At 38.9% G+C, this 24,469-nt stretch overlaps 1 protein-coding gene across 1 annotated transcript; it reads left to right on the plus strand.

Annotated features, from left to right (window-relative positions):
* The first annotated feature begins 666 nt into the window (after nucleotides 1-666).
* Nucleotides 667-12,092, plus strand: sec22c (SEC22 homolog C, vesicle trafficking protein). The gene is made up of 7 exons (XM_048971097.1): nucleotides 667-849; nucleotides 1,828-2,039; nucleotides 2,873-3,036; nucleotides 4,594-4,773; nucleotides 6,354-6,472; nucleotides 7,314-7,379; nucleotides 7,709-12,092. Exons 2-7 carry the CDS (start codon nucleotides 1,858-1,860, stop codon nucleotides 7,907-7,909), a joined length of 912 nt encoding a protein of 303 aa, XP_048827054.1. The 5' UTR covers nucleotides 667-849; nucleotides 1,828-1,857; the 3' UTR covers nucleotides 7,910-12,092.
* Nucleotides 12,093-24,469: the final 12,377 nt, after the last annotated feature.

The following is a 24,469-nucleotide window of genomic DNA, read 5'->3' on the forward strand; positions in this document are numbered from 1 at the left end:
TTTTCCCAAAAGTGAAAATAAAGGTCATGTGTTTTTTTGATTCTCTTTGTTTATATTATAAATTTACACTTCACAGTAAAATAAAGATAAATTTTAGCATACGAGGGAGGGTCCCATGTCGCTAGATTCGCCTCTCAAGTTGAGTAACCTCAGAAATGCACTGAATTTGTGATCGATATTTTTAACCATTTCACCCTGGATGAGGGCGTGACATAAATATAATGTACATTTACATTCATAATGTCTGCTGAGTATGTATCTAACCACGGAAAATTTTGTGTTTGCGAGTTGTTTTGCAGACCCTTTTAAACAAAGCAACTTACTCATTTTATCTATATAATGTTCTGCATTTTACTGGGGAAATTCAGGTTAACTGCCTTGCTGAAGTGTGTTACTGCTGAACTCCGTTTGAAGTTTGGACCCGCAAACGTAGGGTTGCAGCCATGTCACCACACCGCACTTTCGAGTGCTGTTTAAATAACATTTTTATTTTTTGTTTATATATTTTTTTTAAAAAAAAGCCAAATTACAGTTTCAAGATGGCAATTCAGATAAAACACCAACATTAAAACAGTATTAGAATTTCACTAACGCTACAAGCACAGCCACTAAAAGCAGCGCCACGAAAGCGATGACGTCATCAACCAAGGGCGCCTTCCCATAATTCCCAGCGTTGTCTGTCAGAACTGAGGCGAGCTGTCAAAGTGTGGCGCTACAAAAACATTAACGTTACTACAGTTATCACGACGTGGCAGCCGTCCGAAGCAACCCCGTTATTAACCATTTTCAAATCAGTGCGTTTGTACATATCAGTTATATAAAATAAATAATAAACCCGGCGATGATGAGGTAAGGAACAATGAATTGGTACAAGCAAGAGACCTTCCACCGCTAATTAAAGGAGTTGCCTGTCTTCTTGTTCAAGTAAACCCGAAACATATATTAATTTTTGGTGTTTTTCCAGGCACGGCTAATTTTCTAACTGAACATGACTTATTGTATATACTGTAAATGCACTTATAAGTGCCCTGCGCTTCAAGAGAGCCAGTTCACTTAGCTTGCCTCGGTTAGCCGCATACATGTCATTAGTGTTCGGCTGTATCAGGCGTTAATCGTTCCATTGGCAGGGATACAGATTTCCCCCACAGTTTGTACTTTACGGGATTCTCACGTAAGAATAAAAGCGTGTTCAGTAGCAGGGGATGTAAATACGCAAACCGTCCGTGGCGTAGAGCAGCAGCCTTTTCTCCCAATCCTGTAATCTGCTTGTGAGGATTTTCTACAGGTGTTGTCATGCAGAATTAGTAGTCAGCAGTTCCGTATCAGTATTAAGTAACACAAGTCAGTTAAAAAAATTAAAAGTATTATCTTCCCTACTTTTACGCCCTTGTACTTTCAGGACATACCCAGGAATAGAACTGCTCAGAGTGTATGCATTGAATATGTGGTTTATTGGCTTATGCATTGGCTTTAAAAATGATACGTTAATTTATACGCAATTATAGGTAAGAATATATATAACAAAAATGGTTTGGGCAATGGGTTACTAATCATTTGCTTTGCTTTGAGGGTTGTCGGTAGCTTGGTGCTAAAGAAAGCTTGACAGCCTGTTGTGTCATGGAGTACAATGACAGAACTAATTAAATTAAGTATAGAGTACAAACTGAACAAAATATTTGTTTGCCTTGCTAATACATTTGTTAGACAAGATTAAAGACACTTGAAAATGTAAAAATAAAAAGGGCAGTCACACTGTCCCTGTTGCCTTTGAAGATGTCCATACTCTTACCCACAGAAAAAAAGGGTATCTGTTTGCTCCCCCTGCAGGCTGCATTTCACAGTGGCTCTCTGCGGAGCATGTCACTGATCCTGTTTGCCTTTGTGGCTCGGGCCAGGGATGGACTCCCTCTCTCGGCTTCCACGGACTTCGAGCACAACCAGGAGCTGCAGGAGCGCAAGCACCAGCTGAGAATGCTGTCTAAGTGCCTGCCACTTTGCCCAGAGAGAGGGACAATCAAGGGCCATGATCTCAACATATAGTGAGCGGATCCAGTTTACAGTTACTGCCCTCTCAGGTTCATAGCCCTGGTGCAGTCAGGCAGTCGAGAGAACCAGAAGCTCTTAAAGCTATATGCATGTAAATTCAGGCATCAGAGATTACTGCTGTGTATCCATCCATCCATCCATCCACCTATCCATCCATCCATCCATCCATCCATAACCACTTCTGTGCTCAGCAGGTTAGGTCTTTGTGACCGGCAGGTTACACAGTTGAATTCCAGGGCCAGCAAACTGATGTCACTGTTGGACCCTCATAATTTGTAATTGCTCCAGGGGTGCTGGCTGATCTTGCACTCTTACCCCCAAAATTGCTGTTTGCTATTTGCTGCCGCCCAGGCAAATGCAGAACGGGGGGCTGAGAGTCAGTCAGTGACGATAATGTCAAGCCCCTTCATACTCCAGGGTTGGCAAAATTTATTGATGAGGACCCCCTGTCCAGCCGGCAAATATTACTAATCGATGACAATCACACTAAGCTTACCAGGTTGAACCCCCCCCCCCCCCCCCCCCCCGCCCCCAAGGTGAGCAGTTGTGTACCTGCCCCACAAAAAGTCTGTGAGTAACAGTGCTTTAACCTGAATGTCTGTGTATCTCATACTGAGCAAGATGCGGTAGGCGAAAGGCCATTTTCCTCACAGGGGAAATATATTCTACTCTGTTACGCAGTACGGAGTCACAGTGCTTATTTTTGCTTTTAAAAAACAAAAGGAAAAAAAATCACAAGCATACATTGAAGTGGATAGAGAGTATAGCAATGATAGTGTGTGGATTCCCTCCGCTTGTTTGTTTACAATGTGTATCCTCTCTAAAGCTTCACCTCCGCAGAAGGAGTCTCCTACATGGCCATTTGCTCCAGCAGACTCCCCATCGCCACGGCCTTCTGCTTCCTGGAAGATCTCCGATGGGAGTTCACAGCTTGCTTTGACAGTGCTACGGTCGCGCTGGCAAACAGACCGTATCCGTTTTTGGAATTTGGTAAGGATGTCGGAAAGGATATTTGGGGCTTGGTGTACGGGCCCTCGCTCACCTGGATTTATCTTAGGGAAAAGGCAGTCCTACTAATCAGCTGCATTGTCTGTGATTTGGTAACTTTAAAATCGTAGGTTCGCTGAGATTTTGTAAAGCATTTATCATTCAATGGGTCTCTGAAGGTGTAGAAGGTGTGTGAACTTGTCCAGAAGTGGTTTTACAGGCCTATTTGCAACCTTATAATTTGGCCCTATAATGAAACAGGTTGTTTTCCTTTATTTGGTAGGCTTATTAATATTTGGTAGGCGTATTCAGAAACTGTGCTCTGATTGGCTGGTTTACAGTGAGGCCCTGTGATGGCTCATACAGAAACCAATATAGATCACTTCAGGTGAGGTGAAACATGAAGCATCTTGGCATCCAGCTGTGTATGTCTGGCCTATATCAGTGAAGGATTCTGATGTTGAGGAGTAGCCAGTTGCTCGGAAGTTAAAAATATAAATTTCTGAGTGGTAAGTTTTGTCATTTAATGTTTCCTGGAACAATTTGTTGCACTTTAGCCTAGGTACAACGTTAGCATAATCATAATTTTGTTTTCAGCATTGTAACATGAACATTGAAATTATTTATCATCTCATGCAACAGATGATTTTACGATGCTAGCTTTGTCATGCAAGTTACATCAAGGACTCCAACCAGGAAGTAAATGTGTTGTTTGTGATAAATTTGGAGTTCTGCTTTCTGAGCTAGTATCGGAAAAATTAATCGTTAGTCTCAAAGCACTTATGTAAGTCGCCCTGGCTAAGGGCGTCTGCCAAATACTGTAAAGGTAAATGAAATGTAAATGCTTTCATTTTTCAAATTTTTCTAATTTTTCAATTTCATTGTCAAGTGACAATTACAATAAAAATTTATCTTATCTATCTTTTTTTTAGTGCAGTATCAATTAGATATTTATTTAGTTAACCAAAAGTAGGCTACAGGAAGTACAGAAGCTTGTCAATGTCAGTATTATAGGCATTGTAATGTTGTTACATATTAATGTCATTCCCATGTACCAAACTTTACTTTTTTCACCTATGCCGAAGTAAAGCCAGATTTTCATGGCACCTTTAATGGAAAAATAATGGTTTATTATAAAATAATACGTGTATGAACTAGCATAGTATACAAGAATCATGTATACATGTATACATGTATATACAAGAATCAGTGAATGAATCCTGTAAAATGGGTGGTGTTGATCTGCAGGTTATTAATCTGTACTTGTGATCAGAAGGTTGCTGATTTAAATGCCGTGGCGGAGTGATTCACCATTGGGCCCTCAATGTATATCTCTTTGGACAAACGCATCTAAAAAATAAGTAAATGGGCAGTTTGTCTGATTATTGTTTAGTGTGCATTTAAGAAAATTGACTTGAGCTTTATGGTTTCTGGTATTTTAGATAGAGTTTTAAATGACTTAAGCATATTCACCTTAATGGCTGGTGTTGTATGACACATGCAGAGGCTCGATTAACAGCGTGTTTGTCTGTTTCCATGTTGTTGGCGATGTGGTGACAGACAGCATCATCCAGAAAGTGAAGCAACAGTACAGCCAGGCCGGAGGCCCCCGCAATGGCACCCGCCTGGCCAAGGTGCAGGAGGAGCTGAAGGCCCGACCGCCCAGGCTCCTCAGTTTTGAGGAGATGATGCAGAGCAATGGGGAAGCTAATGGCCATGTGGACCCGGTGCCAGGATGTGGTGAGAGATGTTCTCCATTAGCGTGTTGGCATCGGACAGCATTCTAAGCACAGAGGCATAGTGTACCCATGTTGACAGGCACCATCGCTGATACGGTCTGCTCAAGGAGTCTTGGTCCACAAGGCGGTTAGGTAGCAATGCTGATTTTAAAGTGAAGTAAAATAGGTGTGGTTGATCTTATGATTTTATATTATGATCGATCGATGCTGATGACTCAAATGACATTGCTTTTCAGATAAGTCACACATGAAAGAGACCCTGTAATAGAGACACATGATATAACTTGGCCAATCAGCACAGCCATCTAGTAGGAAGTCATTTTGTCGGTTTGTGAATGTAGCACGTATCCAGAGTGTAACTACTTGATCTGTACCACCTGCCCGATTTGTATCTTGCAAGTCTGCACATCATATTTTCTGGCACTGCGCAATCCATTCATCCTACATTTTATGGCAAACTATATTGTGTATATTTACAGCAAACTACATGGGTCTCTTTATTGTTTACCAAGAACTGGTGTTAATGATTACTGAAGGATAATCAGAAGAAAAAACAGTTTTCTTTGCTTGTCATTTTAAGTGATCACTCCGGTCGTTTTTAGATAAATACTATGATCTAAGTATCCCATATCTAAAATATTAGTTTATATTTCCAGCAGTTGAAATTGCTGTTATCCAGCGACATGGTATTTTGACATAGCTTTGGTTCATTCTGAAATGACAAGATAAGAAGACCCATGATCAAGCACTCAGACACAAGTGCAGGTGCTATGCAGAACCTAAAGAACTGAGTATCTGGCTGAATATCCCGTTCTGGGTTGGTGGAGATCGCTGATGTACAGTTTGCAAAATGACCCTGATGTGAAAAGAAATATAAATGGCATCAGGTGTATGTTTACCAAAAGCAGAGTTGCTAACGGTGTTAGCAACGTACATAGTTAGAGGCGTGTAACTGAATGGCAAAGGAAGACGCATTTCTAGGATGGATTTGAAGGAACCTACGAAATGGGACACCTTTGATATTTTGCTGCAGTGCTTTTGGTATTCGAATGCGGCCACAGTTGGCACTTCTGGAGGTAATATAACAAATCTTTACAAATATATAACAAATACCTTAAAAGGTATCATCCAGCAGCTATTTAATATTTGAAATAAAGTTTACTTCAGGATTGAATTACCCTTTTGAAAACAGTGTTTTTAATGCAATATTGTGTTTTAAATGGTGCTTATAGATAAGTCCATAGTCATGTTCGAGTATGGGTATTCTTGACAGTACATTTCAAAACTGGGAAGAAGATCAAAATTAAGATCGTGGATTGCGATTGTATGTTGTAAAGATCACAATATGATTTTTTGGGAAGATCGCCCACCTCTAAAATGATCTTTAATGGTGTACTTTTATCACAACACATTTTGAGTACATTTTAAAACTCTTTTTACCATAATTAAGCTCCAATTAATTCTAAGCCCAGGGTCGAACCAAACTAAAAAAACACGTAAAACCATCCCCGTCACCCTCCTCGATGGAACATTCCAGTTAAGCCATTCATGCCTCTCTTCTCTCTCTGCCGGTTCCCAAAGGCCTGAGTCCCAGACTGGAACCTGTGACGGCCCCCGGGATCCTCTCCTTGGTTCTCAATATCATGTGTGCATCCCTGAACCTCATTCGAGGTGTACACCTCATCGAGTACACCTTCCAGGTAAGTTCATATGGGCTAGACGGGGCAGGCATTCAGATAGTAGAAGAACATGAACGAAGGGGAAATTCCTCAGCATTGATAAGTCCTGTTTATGTGGGGGGCGTACTCCATGACTTATATAGAAGGATTTCAATGTGTCAACATAGGCAGAGCCCAGGTTTAGAATAGGATATAGGAAGTTCTGATTAGAGCTGATATCACATTGCGATTATATGGAGCATGTGTATTAATCACCAGGGCTTCAGATGACAGGCGATAACGTTTGTCCAGATGCCGGCTTATCGGTACTATATGGGCGTTTGCTTACACCCACATTTTGGTAAGTAGATTAGTAGTGTGCCTAAAATATTAACGTGAGGCATATTGTGATGCCCAAAAGTTAGTCATCTGTATGAATTCGGCATATCATTATGTTTAATAAATGTGTCCGACTTTAAACTGCAAAACATACCATAATGCCACTGACATGTTTACCTTGTTCGTCCACAATATCTCCACTGTGAAAAGGTTGTTGAGCTGTCCCATTCTTCACCACCACTTCAGTGCTTATCGCTTTCATGATTTACCAAAACAGTATTATGTGACATGCTCTGCTACCCACATTTAATAAACATAAGGAGTTTATATAGATTACTGGGCGTCACGATATGTCTTTCATTAATATTTTAGAGGCATTACTAATATGTGGCATATAATCGGGATTGTATCACAGTGTGACATCATGCAGCCCTAGTTTTGATAAGAAAATGCCATATGAAACCAGTTTTGAGTTTTTCAGGCTGAGACAAATCAATTGTAAAGTAATTCCAGAACTAATGGGTCTTATCATATGTTCCAACAGGACGATTATGAAGGAATCTGGAATGTTATAGCATTTCTTACGGCGTTCACCTGCTGTCTTTGTCAGGTAAAAAGATGTTTCACACTTCCATGCTGCATAGTAATGCATGTTCAGTCAAATCACTGTTGGTGTAAATGTGCAATAATGCACAATTTTAATTAGTCTTTTAGGTTAATACCAAAAATACACAAAAAAACTAAAAAAACATAACAATGTGATATTCAGAAATATATTTTTATAAAAATATGTCACAGTAATCTATACAGATTTTCTGCTTAACATTTTTTTTCACCTCATTGAGGATAATCGAACCAAAAATTCTTAAGTCACAAAGTCTAAACAGAATCAAAGTCAAGAAAGCCTGAAGAGAGTGACTGTCTTCCTTGTACTCCCAGTGCTACCTGTACTTGTTCTACACATCACTGAAGAAGCCGAAGACATTTTCCCTGCTGACGCTAATCATTCTATGCAACGTATATCTGTACGGCCTGAGGAATGTCTGGCAGCTGATCTTCCACATAGCAGTGGCAACCCTTTCCACCTATCTCACCCTGTCAAGGGGACTCCTCGATAGGATGATGGACTGCGGAGTCTGATACAGAACACTGCAAAGTCACACGCAGTCACACCAAGTTGGACACATGCCTCGGACAGGAAGCGGTATCGCAACATCTTTCTTTTTTGTAATTATATATTTCTATATTTTTAACTGCCAAGTTATGTCAAGAAGAAGAAGCCCATTCTGTATGTATGTATTAGAATAGAGTAAATTCAGCTTAAAGATTTTATGTGGAGTTTTCTAGGCCTTTAGGGATACATTAGAAAATTCACATGATTTTATCTTATTTATTAGTCTTGTTTAAAGCTCCTTTTTTAAGTTTGATATAAATCTAAAGGTTTAAGTAGTGTACCACTGAAGTATATATTGACTGTGTGTGTGGTGGTGCTTTTCCACTGGCATACAGAAACCGAGCCGAACCCAAGCCGTACAGAAGTCATATGGTGAAGAGAGACTAGTTACAGCACAGTTCCAGCTCACTGTGGTTTTCCATTGCCAAAGGATCAACTTGGTAAAGGCAATGCCGGGTTTGGAGAACTACAGCAGTGTAAAACCGAATAGATGCTTTATTGTTCACACAGTGTACGTCACGATTTACTATGTCCTAATTTCTGCTAGCAAGTCTGTGACAATCCTCATCATCTTCTTTTTTTTAGAATTGCCATCTTAGGTTAGCATCAAATGCTAACAGAATTAGCGTTTGTTTGCATAAATTTGCATTACGAATCCATTCCTTTGAGCTGTTTAACAGTACTTTCTAAGTAGGTTGTGGAAGATTTTCAAGTTCATTGATATCGGGAATGCATTAATACTTGGCAATGTGCGATGCTACTAATAATGAATAATATATAGAATGTTTTTCCTTTTGATAATCGATGCATATTGATACAATACCTACAAAGGAAAACCATCAGTTTGCAGTGTGGCTCGGTTCTTGGTGGCAGTGGAAAAACCCCATAAGTGTCTGTCCTACAAATGAAGTGATTTTGCCCCCAACAGGAATAATTCAAATTTTCGTTTGTGTGGAATCATAGGCAATAGGGGGAGAATTTCAAAAATGAAGTTCTTGAAATTGGGGGCGAAATGGGACAAATGATTGTTAAAATGGTCGTCGTCAAGAGATGAATTTTGAAGGATGTTCTAGAAAGTTCTAGAGCAGAGGCATTCAAACAGTGGGCGTAGGTGAGGGAACAAAACAGAACTGTAAACCTGTTTCAGAAATCGCAACCTTTGCAAGTATTAAAAATGTGAACACATTATATGCCACTAAAAAACAGCAAATTAAAATTATTCAGTTTTAGATAATGTATATAAGCGCTAGGAAGGCCTTGTCAAAAAAAGGTTTGAATATCACTGTGCTAGAGTGAGGTTTGACTGACACAAGGCAAATGTTTGTACGGAGGATCAGCATTTATGACCAAAAGACTGACTGCTAATGTGTCAGAGGTCTCCTTCCAGTGTAGGACAGGGGCACAATGTGGCAGGGTTAACTTCGCAGGGTGGGGGGTTGAAACTCAATAAGGTTGACTCATTAACTGACTGAAAACACTGGAAAAACTAACCAAACACCCTTACAACTTAAAAAAAACAACCAAAAACACATCTCATAGGAACCACAGTACAGGATTGCCCTCCAGAATTTGCCTGGCTGACACTATAAAACCCTAAAAGGGCAATTAGCCCAATTAGGGCCAGCTGGGTTTCATTAAACTGTGGGTCTTTGATAGTTTGCCATGGTAAATCTAGCTTGTGTCATTGGTGCACGCCCTGCTTGCTTACATTTTATTTTAAAAGTTTAAAATGTATCATTTTCTACTTAAACTGCACACATCCATTTTGGCACAAAGGAATACTTGTAAAAAATCCTTTAACAAATTGAACCGATGTCATCTTTAATTGATTTAACATATTTCCACAGTTTTATTTAAATAAAACTATTTTACTCATTTAAACCAAACCAAAATTTCATACTCCTTTGTGCCTGTGTACAGACATTAGTTGAACCCTCTGCAATTGAACTGCGGACTTGCAGCATGTATGATAAACAAGTGTGTACATCAATGGTTTCACTTACCATTGCACATATAGTACTGTGTGTAAGTTTTAAGGCAGTCATAGAAAATGTTAAAGCCATTACACTTGCTCAAAAAACAGCATTTAACAAGAGAATATATGCAACTAAACAGTAACACAATGAAAATGAAAAAATTTTCTGTTCTCCAAAAAGTGACTGATATCTTGCTGGATGAGCACCGCTTCAGTTCCCTAACCTCTCCTCAGGGGCACGGTAGCTGTTACATATATTAATTCATTTTTACCATCAGCTCAATAAATTCATTATTTAACTAATAATATGTTAATAATGTGATTAGCCAAACAAGGTGTTCTAGTGCTTGAGTCAAAAAATACATGGGTGTATTGGATGGTTGTTGTGAATAATCTGGTGATTTTATGAGAGGTTTTTAAATGGCTAAACTGACATAATTTGGCAGACATCATAGTTCTACACCAACAAAGAGATGATTTTCTTTGCCTGTTTAAGGCTTTTGCACAGTACTATATGCTTTGTGGAATTATACTATTTTTTCATTGAACTGATCTGTGGATGGAAATTTCACTTTTCCCTGTATGATTTTCAGAAACAAAATAATGTCTTAGGCGTTAGTCGTTGTGTTACAGTGTAAATTCCAGTACTTGGCCAGGTCCATCACAGCATCATAATAAGCCGTGGTAGTAAAACAAAAGTAAAGCAAAAGGTAATGGAAACAAATGGAATGTTCTAAGCATGGTTTTTGGTACATTTTTGGTGAGTATATACATTTTGAAGATTTTGACATGCATAAATGAAAAACCATTGCTTCTGATTTACAAACCAACAACTTAGGTTTGTAAATACCAAGTCATGCTTATTTATTAGATATCCAGCATAAATCGGCACCCCATGATAAGTTAGTTGTGTAATTTAGAGGGATTTTAGCAACTTCATCTAGGCATTGTACACATTTTTGTTATATAATTGATGATGTCAAAAGTAATACTGAATGTGAGCATAGGCAATGATAAATTTGTTTAAAACATTGTGTCTGATGCACTGATACAGTCAATTTAACAGGAATGAAATTATAAAAAAAAAAAATGTTTGGATGCCTGTGAAGAAATGTACATGATATCTTATGGAATGTAGATTTAGATTTGTGTGTTTCATACTTGGACAAGAATGTATGCATTTTTTATTGGTTCTGAACAAAGAAAATCTATGTGAAATTCAAGGGCTTTATTTGTATGAAGTGGATTAAAAATGTATATATTTTTTCAGGATAATCAGTGAATCGAGTTGTTAGAACATTGAAAATCATTGTTTACACACACATGTTGTGTACAAGTTTTGTGTACATTATTGAATTGGAGGGAACAAAATCTAAACAACAGGCGAACTCTCCAGCCCTAGGAAAATCCAGTTCATGTGGGTTTTGTTGATTGTATAGAGTTTTTTTTTTCCTACCGAAGGTTTTTAGATCGTAATCTGTGTTTGCACTATTGACAGTTATATAATAAAAGATCACACAAATGATGTATCACATTGACTGTAAAGCAAGCTGATTAATAGTTATGTTGAGTCACTGATGTGGCTAGCCGATGCTATGTAATGCTTTTTGCCTGTTTATTTTTTAACCTATTTATACCTCTGTTTGAATCGAAATCCCACTGTGTTTACAAGCTAGTACTTGCAGATTAACGCAAGGCGTCAGAAAATGCAATGCCAGTTTTGAGCATATACATGACTTCAAAATTCAGATTTTTTTCAAAGCACCCTATTTAAGAAATAAATTCCAGGTTTACTAGATTCAAATACTGATTTGACCGCGGCTCTTGCAGGCCAGATGTCTGGACCAGCTGACCTACAGTATGACCTCCAAAAGGAACTTAAACGTAACGCAAATTCCGAGCCGTAGCTACGCTGGTTAAAATAAGTAGGCGTGTGTGTCTATCTCACTGCGTTAACATTATGTTCATGTTGCTGTTATGGACAGCTACTCTCAGCTGAGTCACAGTGCTGTGCCCTGCTTATCTGCCAAGCTGCTTTGCTGAGTTGCAGCATATTTGTTTGGTGTACATTGTTAAATTGTGCACAAACTTGTTTGTAATTGTCAAACTGATGCAGACAGCTGTACTTGGAGCTTTAATGTTAATATGAAATAAAACATCTTTTTGCTACTTAAGTTAGACTTTGTGTTTTCATTTCAGGCACTCGATACACTTTCATTTCCTGTAACCAATACAGCCTGAATCACTGTGTTTAAGCGTACAGGAAATTGTATAACGTATATTGAAGACTATTACATCACAGATGATGTAATTTCCAAGTGCACTGTAAAATAAAGCAAGGAAGAAGCCCTTCATTAATGAGAAACAGAGAAGATCAGTCTGCAGTTTGCAAAAAATATATATAATTCACAGACATATATGCCCATAGATTGAGAAATAAGTGAAACAAAAAATTGTGTTGTGGTTTCTTAATTTTTTCCGCCGCTGTACTTTGAAAGAGCACAGATAGCACCTTATGCAGTCTAGTTCTATTTTTTCTGTTCTGTTAGGTTTCCTTGTTTTGGTTAAACTGTCAGCAATTAGCAGCTCATCGTGATGTAAACAGATGTTTGTTTACTGTCTGCCTGCTGTTCGCTGACATTCACATTGTAAATAATTGCCAAATCACCCTAAAAAATGGACCAGTTAACAAAAGCATATTGATCAATGGAAATCAATTCCTCATTTTTGAAATTAAAGAATAGCACGAGTGTCACGTCTCAAATAACTTAAAACTAAGTACCTGTGACTCTATATTAATGTGTTAAATGATGTTACTTTACAGTGTCAACTCAACAACTAAAAGTGAAAGTTAAGCATACATTTATTGCAGAGCATCAGACTGTACAGGATTTATCTAGGCTGATATAATGTACGCATTTACACAAAAATACAGAAATCAAGAGGCCCAATACTGCAGTTGGAAGCCTTGGTACAATTTCTCTTAGACTAAAGCTATTCGCTCTTCTAAATCAAGCGGGGTCCCAAGTCTCTGAAAACTTGACTGAAAAATGGAATAACAAACTTAGGAACCCATGTTCTAAATCAGGGGTCTTGAGCTCCAGTCCTGGAGGGCCAGAGTCCTGCACATTTTTGGGTTTCCCCTCATTTAACACGCCTGATTCAACTCCTTGTGCTAATTACCACACAGCTCTTGAGCTGAATCACTTCTGTTGGAACAGGGAAACAACTAAGCTATACAGGGCTCTGACCCCCCCAGGACTGGAGTTTGAGACCCCTATTCTAAATCATTTTAAGGCTATTGTTATGCACATCTTGCCACTTGGGGGAGCCAAAATCAAGCAAGAAACGAATTCTTGGGATTTGTATCCATTTATCCAGTATTGGGTTACAAAGGGGGGTGGCATGGTGGTGCAGTGGTTAGCACTGTTGCCTCGCACCTCTGGGACCCGGGTTCGAGTCTCCGCCTGGGTCACATGTGTGTGGAGTTTGCATGTCCTCCCCATGTCGTTGTGGGGTTTCCTCCGGGTACTCCAGTTTCCCCCCACAGTCCAAAAACATGATGAGGCTAAATGGAGTTGCTAAATTGCCCGTAGGTGTGCATGTGAGAGTGACTGGTGTGTGAATGTGCCCTGCGATGGGCTGGCCCCCCATCCTGGGTTGTTCCCTGCCTCATGCCCATGTTGTGGTTTTTTCTCCTTCCCCGCCAACTCTGAAGTCAGAGGTCCACTTGTGCAGTATCCAGAATTCAGTCTTTATTGCAACAATGAAGTTACAACCAAGGCTGGACACGTAAAAGTGTGTCCAGTACTGTTTTACACCAATTTTTATATAAGTTCTTATCATTTAACAATATCTCGTCACTTAAGCATCATCATTCCTTCAGCCATTCACAATAATTGTTCTTTCCCTTAATCCACACCCCTAGGTGATAAGTTTGTCCATCATTTCTTTTACCGTTTGGTCCCTCGGCTGAACATAATGGTGGCGCAAGCAGCTCCACTTGGTTTTTTAAAAATGCTCAGCCGTGAACTTCTGGTGAACTCAGGCGAATCCCTTCCTTCAGTAGTAAACCTAGGCAGTTTCAGTCTTTTACACATTGTCTAACTAAAAGGTTAGGGTTAGGTTATAATATATTTGTCCTTTAACATAGTGATAAAATATACGCTAATAAAAGTGAATATTCATAGATTCAGGACTAACATAAAGTAGCCAACAGAAACTCAGACTAACAAAAGGTGCAAATACATACTCAGTTGATTACATTGTGTTGATTACATTATAATGTTTACATTGTAATGATTACATCATGGATATTTGGCATACTTTTTAATAATATCATAATACTTGTATTCTACGTTATATAGTGCTAAATAATATTCCATACCCATTGCTTCCGGGATAGGCTCCGGACCCCCCGCGACCCAGTAGGATAGGCGGTTTGGAAAATGGATGGATAGATGGATGGGTTACAAAGGAAGTTGCATATTAACAGCGGTGGATAGTTCAGGTCTAGAAAGTAAAAATCCGAACCAAGATTTTGTTTCAACCAATCAGTTGCATTCTCTGTGCCTATGACTTTTTGAACTCAGCTGGTTGGTTGAAACTAAATCTTGGTCTGGATTTTTACTTTTTGGATCTGAACTATCTACTTCTGCATAACCATGTATTTTCATATTAAACTGCAATACGACAATGCAAACAGAAGTCAACATATCAATATTAATTACTCTATCTCATGTCCATAAATCCAGTATTTTAAGCAGTATGTGAAATAAGTAACTCTATAACTCTAATAAGTAACTATTTGTATGCCACTGTATATGCAGTGATTCAGGGATATAAAAAGCACGCTTGAAGGCCTTAGATGAGTGACGGGAGCGGAGAGATGTGCATAGAGGGGCTGGTCAAAGAGCCAAGTCCCTGCTAGAGCACCCCGGTGTGCAGACTGTCTGGCTGCATCAGCGGTATCACTATCGCCACCTGTTCCTGGTCTGACTTCCCTGTCATCAATGGTTTGGCATGGATTGTGCTATGCTAAAATGAGTTTAGCCTTTTTAACTTGGAACAAAAAGGAATTGTAATCCGGCTTCTATGAATAACATGACAATCACACACGATACAAAGAGAGGAAGGAGAGATGGAAAAGCAGAAATAATAAGTAAAATCTCGTGGGCATTGGAAAACTTGTGTTTTTTATGGTTATTTTAAATTAATTTTAATCTCAAAAATGACTGTTCTTTTTTATGAAACATTGTTAATTTGTATTGCCTGCTTTGCAAAATATCTAGTAACTGTTTTGTATCCAGTTGATTAATGACATGCACACATTTGATTCAGCATTTGACCCAGGGTTCGATGCCTTGATCATCATCACTCCCATGATCATCATCAAAGTTATCTGCCATCTGCGCTGCAATAGCCCTTCTGTCAGTTCATACCAGATGGAATAACTTTCTTTCACATCCCACATCCACGAGTCCTGGCTGGCAAACATCCTGTACTGGTTGTTCCCTCGGTGGACCACTCTCAGTAGGGGTGCTGGCTGACCGCGAGCACCCCTGAGCCTTGCCATTTCAGAGCTGATCTCACACAATCTCCTGGCCATAATGGTTTGGTCCTTGTCAAAGTCACTCAGATCTTCATGCTTGCCCACTTCTTCTGCATTCAACATGTTGACTACAAGTACTGAATGTTAGCTTACCATCTAAAATGTCCCAGACCTTGACACAAACAATTTTTACAAGATACTCAAAATTATTTACTTCATGTGGGGGTGGTCATGCTGTTTTGGCTCATCTTTCTATATATACTTATGTCAATGATGCATTTATTGGTAATTTAGAGGCATGTGACAGATTTAAGCTAATTTATAAATCACTTCCTTCTGCATGCAAGTAAGAGGGGGTTTCTCCAGCTGGAATGATACCTCAATAGGATGGCTGGAGTGATGTAACAAACAGTGACACCAGAAAAACCACCAGATGTATGAGCTACTGCAATGTAGCAGACTGTACCGTTGACAGTGCAGGTGAGCTTTATTTCCAGGGACGCCGTTCCTTTCGGTCTGCAGTGTTCACAGAATGCATGCTGATTATTCATGCTCAGCTTCTCAACCATTGCCTGAAACACAAGGAAAACCCCAAATCTCCCCACCTTTTAATTGTCCTCTCTGATCCTCTTTCCACTTACACAGTATTACTTAAGTATTTGTTTATAAATATAGTAATGAATTTCCTTCTTACTCAACTCATTGATAGGATAATGTTTGTGTCATGCGACCATATTAAACCATTTTATTAGATTGTACCATGAAGTAATTGTTCCATTCAACTTCCGATAAGAATTTAACACAGCAACTATACTTGTCATTCCTGAAGCTGTTGTTTTAACTTGCTCTATCTTTGCGAGGATGTTACTATTTCCTATGCCTAGAAGGAGAGAAATTTATAGCATTTTCTGCTATAATCAGCTGTAACAGACTCAGATGATTCATTGGTAAACACTACTACCATACAGAAAAATGACGGAAAACGTAATACATAACAACTCTATTTGTTTAGCAGACACATTTGTCCAAAGTGACATATTGGTTGAATGCTAGCTATCTCAGGCCAAAGGTCAAAAGAAAGAGAATCGGAATTTCTTGTGCATCAGTTACAAAAACTGTAAAATTATGGTACTGTATGTTTCAATGGCAAAAATTATGACATCATGTCAAACATGGACAGACCAAGGAACAGTGGTTGTGAATGGAAACTCACTGAGAAGGATTAAAAAACACTTTTAATAGGATAGTAGCTTAACATCACTACAGAATTAAAATGTACCTCTGTGACTCAGTCAATGAAAACTCCAGATCACCAGCTTCACAACTGTTTTGCAAACCATATGGGTCAATGGTGCCACCTACTGGAGGACACAAGTTGTGAGTTCTACCCTTCTTACTGAATCTAAATCATTGACTGACAGTTCTCTGAATCTCCATCAAACGATAATTACAGGGCTTTTTGACTAACGACTATAATGAGGGACACCTGTTACATGATGTCCTTGATCAGCAGTTTAATCATACGGTAAAATTGATGGCAAACATGTCAGTTTTCCCATTATGATTAAACTGGAGGGGGCAGCATGGTGGTGCAGTGGTTAGCACTGTTGCCTCACACCTCTGGGTCCCAGGTTTGAGTCTCCGCCTGGGTTACATGTGTGTGGAGTCTGCATGTTCTCCCCATGTCGTCATGGGGTTTCCTCCAGGTACTCCAGTTTCCCTCCACAGTCCAAAGACATGCTGAGGCTAATTGGAGTTGCTAAATTGCCCGTAGGTGTCCATGCATGAGTGAATGGTGTGTGAGTGTGCCCTGCGATGGGCTGGCCCCCCATCCTGGGTTGTTCCCTGCCTCATGCCCATTGCTTCCAGGATAGGCTCCGGACCCCCCGAGACCCAGTAGGATAAGCGGTTTGTAAAATGGTTGGATGAAAATGGTTCTACTGCAACAGACATGATCATGCAGGACAGAAAAAAACGTATATAATCTTCTGTTGCTTCAAATTTGGCAAGATGTCAGGCAAAGGCTGTAGCTATGAGAAAGCATCTAAAATACATCCGTCTATAAACACATAACGACAGAACAATGTGCATGTACTGCACAGGACAATAATCTCAATTGGGGGGCTTCCGAGCCGCAGGTATTAAGCCCCCTCAATTCCGTTGACAAAGAGGACACATAACAAAAAAAAAAGAAGACTAATTAAATCAATTAAAATCCCATTACTTCTGAAATTATTCCAATTTAATTTAGATTCTTAGTAATTATATATAACAAACATGGCCCCAATTAATAAATTTGAATATTGACAACTCAATCTGTATTGCAAGTCCAATGAAGGACTGGTGGTAATATTTAATTATATGGGACGGAAATACATCAAAGAGGACATTTCCTTTAATGCAATCAATAGAAATATATAAATTATGAGAAGCACTGCTGCTGTTTCATGAGACCAGGAACATTATATAATTAATTTGCGTAAATAGTGGTTTTAGAAGATCTGCTGTTAATGATATTGTTAAATAAGTCCTGCTGTTTACTGGAGATAAACCAAAAAAAACACAGTAATCGTGTTTTGTTTATGTGGTAGGTTATAAAAGGAATATTATAAACTCAGAGAACTGAAAAAAAACAAAAACTTCATAGTATAAAAGCCAGCTAATTGTATTGTACGTACTATTTGTAATTATCATTATTATTTTTTTGCAGTAGGAGTGTGAAGGACACATAATAAAGTGAAGGACACATAAAATTACATTATCTGAAAAACTTCCTAACCTTAACCTTCCTAAGTAATAAACTGCACAAGGCTGGTTATTTGCAGTGTTTAATATGAACCAATATTAAAACCAGTGGTGGGTGAGATCTCCATGCACAGCCAATGAGAGGCTGCTTTAACTGGCTTTCCATTGGTTACTTTATCAGGTCCTTTTGCATTAAAAAGGCAGTAACCAATAATGCCATCACTGCTGTCCAATCGGTTAAAAAATTGATCTTAGATAACTGTATTACAGGGCCTCCAGAAAGAATTCAGACCCCCCCTCCATTTCCATATGTTGTATGAAGACTTACACCTGCTGGAAGTCCTACAAAGCACTGAATAAGAAGAATATTTTTGTCTTTCTACATATGCAATAAAACAGGGTCTGAACACTTGTGTAACTGGCAGATTTTGCAAAACTTTGTCCCTTTTTTTCACCTTCAGTATGGGGTGTTGTGTCTATTGATGGGGGGGGGGGGGTGGAATTAATGTTGTTTGAGACAAAGTCTGGAAAAGCAGAGGGGTCTGAATGATTTCTCAAGGTCAAGAACCTGGAATAAACCCATGTAAATACAGTACCATGCCGAGCTCCATTCAGTGTTATTCATTTTGTTGATTGTGTCCTGTACAGCCCACAGTCGCCATGGAAACATACACATGGCACTAAGAGTAGAGTTTACCAAGTGTTCCGGCCTTAGTCATGTGAAAATTCAATGTGACCACTTATGTGCTTACACAAGCCAACCTCTACCACTAAAAACAGAAGACTACTAAAAGGAACAACTTCATCAGCAGTGAGGTGACCATACAAGGGAACACTCCTGGCTATCCATCCTGGGAGGCCAGCGAGATGAAGTGTTTTATTTACCAAGAACCCCGCCCGTGTTGGGTTCTTACGGTCTATCCTGGGAGGTCAGCGGTATGACATGTTTTATTTATCAACCAGACTACCCCCATTAGGTGCTTATGGTTTAACTCAAGAAATGTCATGGGACGAAACACAAGGCAGAATTTTCTCATTAGTATCTCATTAGTTTTATGTCTAGTAAGAGCTGATGCTAATATTATATCAAAATAAGCTGAGATGTGGTAGAATATCTGATCTCTTTCTATTCAGTTTTTTAACTGAGAGAGGATATGCTATCTTATCAGAGTAAAAAAATCAGTTTAATCTACATTCTAGTCTCTGGTATGAGCTTCTATTTAGTGAGGTTTCATCATAAACTCTGTGCTTGCTGGTAGAATTCCCTATAGTCCAAGGGTTAAGGTCTTCTAATCCAGTGGTTCACGACTGGTTTAGCCTCAGAATCTAAATTTTACCCTGGTTGATAAGTCACAACCTAAAGTTAAAAAAAAAACATTTTCCTCTTGCTGACCTGGGGGGGCGTGCTAGCTGTGAAAATACACCCACCAGCTGAAAAAGAGTGTTTTCCACTGTCCAAGAAAATATGAAGAAGCGTTAAAACTTAAATTCCAAAGCAAGTATCTTTATAGATGTCCTACTACATTTACACAAGTAAAGAACTGGTAACATTTTATATTAACTGCACCTTCATAATGCCTTTATAATGCATTCGTAGAGCATTCAAAAGTAGGATATGAGTATACGTTAACATGCCGACATACCTAAATAGCTTTAATATAGGCTACATTAATAACAAACCTTATATGGTTACACAGTTATATTGTCATATAATGGTTGTTATACAACAAAATTATAGGAAGGTGAATGAGCATGAATGTATGTGCACACACACACAAAAAAGGGGGGTGGGGGGGGTTCAAGGGCTGTTCTGCTGAAACTCAAACCGGAAACCTTCTGATCACAGACACAGAGGCCTAACCCACCGCACACTGCCCCCCATATGTCATGCCCGGCTCGTCCGCTCCTCGTGTGTGCCACGCCCCCTGATTACCCACGTGTACTTCCCTGATCGTCTCCAGCTTTGTCCGTTTACTTTGATTAGTCTCTGTGTATTTAAGTCCTGGTCTGACCTGTTCCCTTTGTCCGTCATTGATGTTGTCAATGCCTGTGGTCCGTCCTGCCTGTACCTTCCCCAATAAATCCCCGCTTTTCCCCGAAATCCGTCTGCTGGCTTGCTCCCTGCTTCCTGCTCGCTCGCTACCCGCTCGTGACACCATAGTTTTGAGCAAAATATGCTAATCCACCCCAAACGTGTCATGACAGAGAATATAAAAAAATTGCCTTAAGCAAGCTGAAAAAGATTAAGAAAAAAATTGGAATCAGTTCATTTTACAAGTTCCTGTTTTACTTCAGTGCACAAAACGAATTACTGCAATCTTCTGGGATATTACTTGTGGGCTCTCCGAGTACATCTGCGAGCGATGTAAATTAGTGGACCCTCTCATGGTCAAAGTTGGTGACCTCGAGGAACATCTGGCTCTCATCCGACACAACAAGGAATTAGAGGAGAGAGTTAATATGCTTTTTAGGGAGACGGTGTGTACGTCACAAGCAGGAAAGGGGGAGAATGAAGAACACAGAGAGGTCGAGAGAGTTGTCACAATTTATTGTTCCTAATTAATTTTATTTAATGATAGTGACACCAAGACATACAGTAAACTGGTTAAATTTGCAGACACCAAAGTGGGTGGTGTAGCAGATACTGATCTAGCAGCACAGGGGCTACAATGGGATCTTGATTTAATTAGCGACTGGGCTGATACCTGGCAGATGAAATTTAACATAGATAAATGTAAGACAATCCATGCAGGGAGCAGAAATATAAAGGATATAAACAGATATTTTATGGGTTCCCCTGAAATAAAAGTAGCTGATTATGAGAAAGACCTCGTGTGTATGTTGATGCTTCCATGTCATACTCTGGCCAATGTGGGGAAGCAATTAAAAAGGCCAATAGGATGCTTGGTTACATCTCTAGGTGTGTGGAGTTTAAGTCAAGGGAGGCGATGCTAAGATTATACAATTCCTTGGTATGACCCAATCTAGAATATTGTGTGCAGGTTTGGTCACCATACCTTGGAAAGGGTACAACATAGGGTTACAAGAATGATTCCTGGTCTTAGAGGAATGTTTTATGAGGAGAAGTTAGCTGAGCTGAGTCTGTTCAACCTCGAGCAAAGGAGATTAAGGGGGGACATGATCCAGGTATATAAGATTCTAACAGGTCTGGATGCTGTTCAGCCAAATGGCTACTTTAATATTAGTTTAAATACCAGAACTCGTGGCCATAAGTGGAAATTAGCGGGAGAACATTTTAAAATGAATTTGAGGAAGCACTTCTTTACACAGCATGTAGTTACAGTGTGTAATAGTCTTCCTGCTAGTGTAGTGCAAGCTAAAACCATGGGTTCCTTTAAATCAGAGCTAGATAAGATTTTAACAACTGAGCTATTAGTTAAGTTCTCCCCAAACAAGCTTGATGGGCCGAATGGCGTCCTCTCGTTTGTAAATTTCTTATGTTCTTATGTACTGTTGGTGGTATGTGTACTACAGTTTGAGAACCATTCGGTTAGAACTTATAAACTGTACTTAAATAAAGGAGAAAGTGGGTGTTAATCAGAGATGGACTACTAGTTATAATTTGAGTTTTTTTTTTACATAACTGTACTATGGATCTTTTACAATTAATTTTCTGCACTAAATTGCTAGAATATTCAGAATATTTTAGAATATTTAATTATAATTCTTATATTGCTTGGTGTGACAGCAATCTTATAATAAATAATAATAAAAAAGAGGTTTATCAGAAAAAACAGAAATATTTAAAATGTCGTTGACAAAGATTAAAAATATGGGTTTCCCTGTAAGTATGAGTACGGCTTATTACATTTTGGGACAAAATCAGAAAAGCTTGCCTTCATCGACCAGCAGAAATGCTAACATACAGCCATAACCTTATCTGTAGTGATCAAAGAGGAAGTCAGATATTTGTCTGATAAATTACATGTATGGGGTAGGTGGCTCACTGCCAGCAAGCAGACCGATATCACTACTACAGGCCTGGTGAATGACAGTAACACAAACAGTTAAAGAGTCACATTTTTTATCCAAACTATGCAGTAAAATGGAGAAAATAATTGCCGAGTTGTCTGGTGTAAAAGACTCATGTATGACATACGTTCAAATGCAGGGTTCAACACGTCCAAAACACAGGAGTTTACAGCTACTGATTAATCCATTCGCAAGAATTATTATTGGTTTACTTTTCCTAAAAGTAATGCTTGAAAAAGGTCTGAATTTATTCCATGTCTCACATATGTACCTGTTTATATTGATTCCTATCCTAATCAAGAGACAAATGGTCTCAAAATACATCAATGCGACTGTTTCCTGGCCTATTTTCACTATTGATGATAATTGGCCTGAAAGCCAACTATGTAAAGATTGTACACATAATGAAGATATACTGTACACCCCTTGAGAAGATTTTGTTTCCATATAAGGTTCGCCAAATATTTAATAAAGCCCATATTACTTAAAGCATGCCAATCTGAAGGCCAAGAAGTGGTTATCATGTGAGTGGGACCAGTAACTATTATTGACTACAAAATCTGTGCACTAGAAGTAAATGGGATAGTCATGCACTCACTTTCAGTTTTCCTCAGTCAAACCCTCTAATGTCGGCATAACCATATTGTTAGAAGAGTTATAGAATCATCAGTTAGTATCACCAGTTAGCGTAATTCTGAGCTTTTTAGCAGGTCTGTTCCACAGTAAAAAGAACATGTTTGAAATGTAAATAGGAGCAGTATTCAAGGTAACCCCAGCCCCCGTATCTTTCCAATTCAGAACTCTTCACGTCATCATTTTGATGTTTATAGCAGTTCTTCAGAATGTCCTACCTTCTGCCTTGGGTCTTCAGGCAGAATTCAGCTATAAACCATAGATGGGCAAAAATACTTCAAAGTGTATCAAAATAAACTACAAAATACAGCCTCCAAGCAAAGTATCAAAGGAGCTTTTAAGTCATTTGGTTCATGACAAGTCATCAACTATTGGCTCTAATGACCATTCATTAAAATTTAAGAAAAATCTAAACTTTCTCCTTGTGTATACACAAATACGAGGCATATATGATATTGTCATACAAGGGGGAAAGTATTCCTTGTATTTTCAAAATACAAAAAAGTATTTTGATGCAAAATACATAATTTATATGAAGTCAAATACAAATTACAAAATACAATTTTATATTTAAAATACATATTTAAAATACATGCATCAGAAATACTGCCCATCCCTGCTATAAGCTACATTAAAAACATCAGATCAGTCTCTATTAGGAAGGGGGATTCAAAGCTAAAAGCTGAAATGCCAGCCACGTCCGTCCTGTAGGTTATGTGGGACATTACTGCACTCCTGTTGAGAGTTAAAAACTTTCCCATGGATTTTCTGTGATGATTAAAATGTCTTTAGGATAAGTTTTGGCATGAAAGCCCTGACTCTACATGACAGCTCTGAGATTTGTGTGGACTTTGAATCCCTGAACTGAACTGCAGAAGCTGAGGTTGTCCTGTGGAGATCTGAAAGGAGGTGAAAAGCTTCTGTAACAAAAGCCTGCTTTAGGAATATTAAAAAGTACATAAAAACACTGCTTGTAATATAACTTGCAATTCTGATATGTTATCACAATCTGGGCTAGTATTTGCAATTTTTGCATGCTTCATTTTTGGGGGTGGTTGGGTGTTGCTTTTGCATGCAAAGGTACTTGGTGAGACTTGTCAAGCAGAGTTTGACTTGTCTGCTGGAAAAGTAGCACCCAGGAAAGAATTGAGGGTTTTTTTTAAGGTGGGGGGCATAAGAAGAGCCATAATTCATACAAAGGGGCCAATCTCTTCATTAGCCAATGATATGCTTTGAATTAGTGAATGACAGGGGAGTGGCTTCTCTGGGAGCCAATCAGGTGTTGGTTTCCAAGGGTCCAAATACTTGAATAACTATTTTTAGTTTCAGTTCTCTTTCCTGGACATTTAGTACTAAATGCCTTTGAGAACTTTCTAAGAGTTAAACAGGATATATTTATAACAAAGCAAATAAATACAAAAATCACCAATGAAGATAAGGTTGGGAATGGTGAACTCCTGATAAGAGCATTAGATTTTCACCGCTATTCTCTAGTGATAACACACGGAAATAAACTATTCAGAACAAAAGGCCCGAGAAGAGTTTTACAAAAGTGCAGCAAAAGTTTTTCTTGTCAATGACATTTTGAAGAATGTCACTGGTGTACAAAACTCTACATGAACAAGGCTG

Source organism: Brienomyrus brachyistius, chromosome 1, assembly GCF_023856365.1.
Source record: "Brienomyrus brachyistius isolate T26 chromosome 1, BBRACH_0.4, whole genome shotgun sequence".
NCBI classification, from domain to species: Eukaryota; Metazoa; Chordata; class Actinopteri; order Osteoglossiformes; family Mormyridae; genus Brienomyrus; species Brienomyrus brachyistius.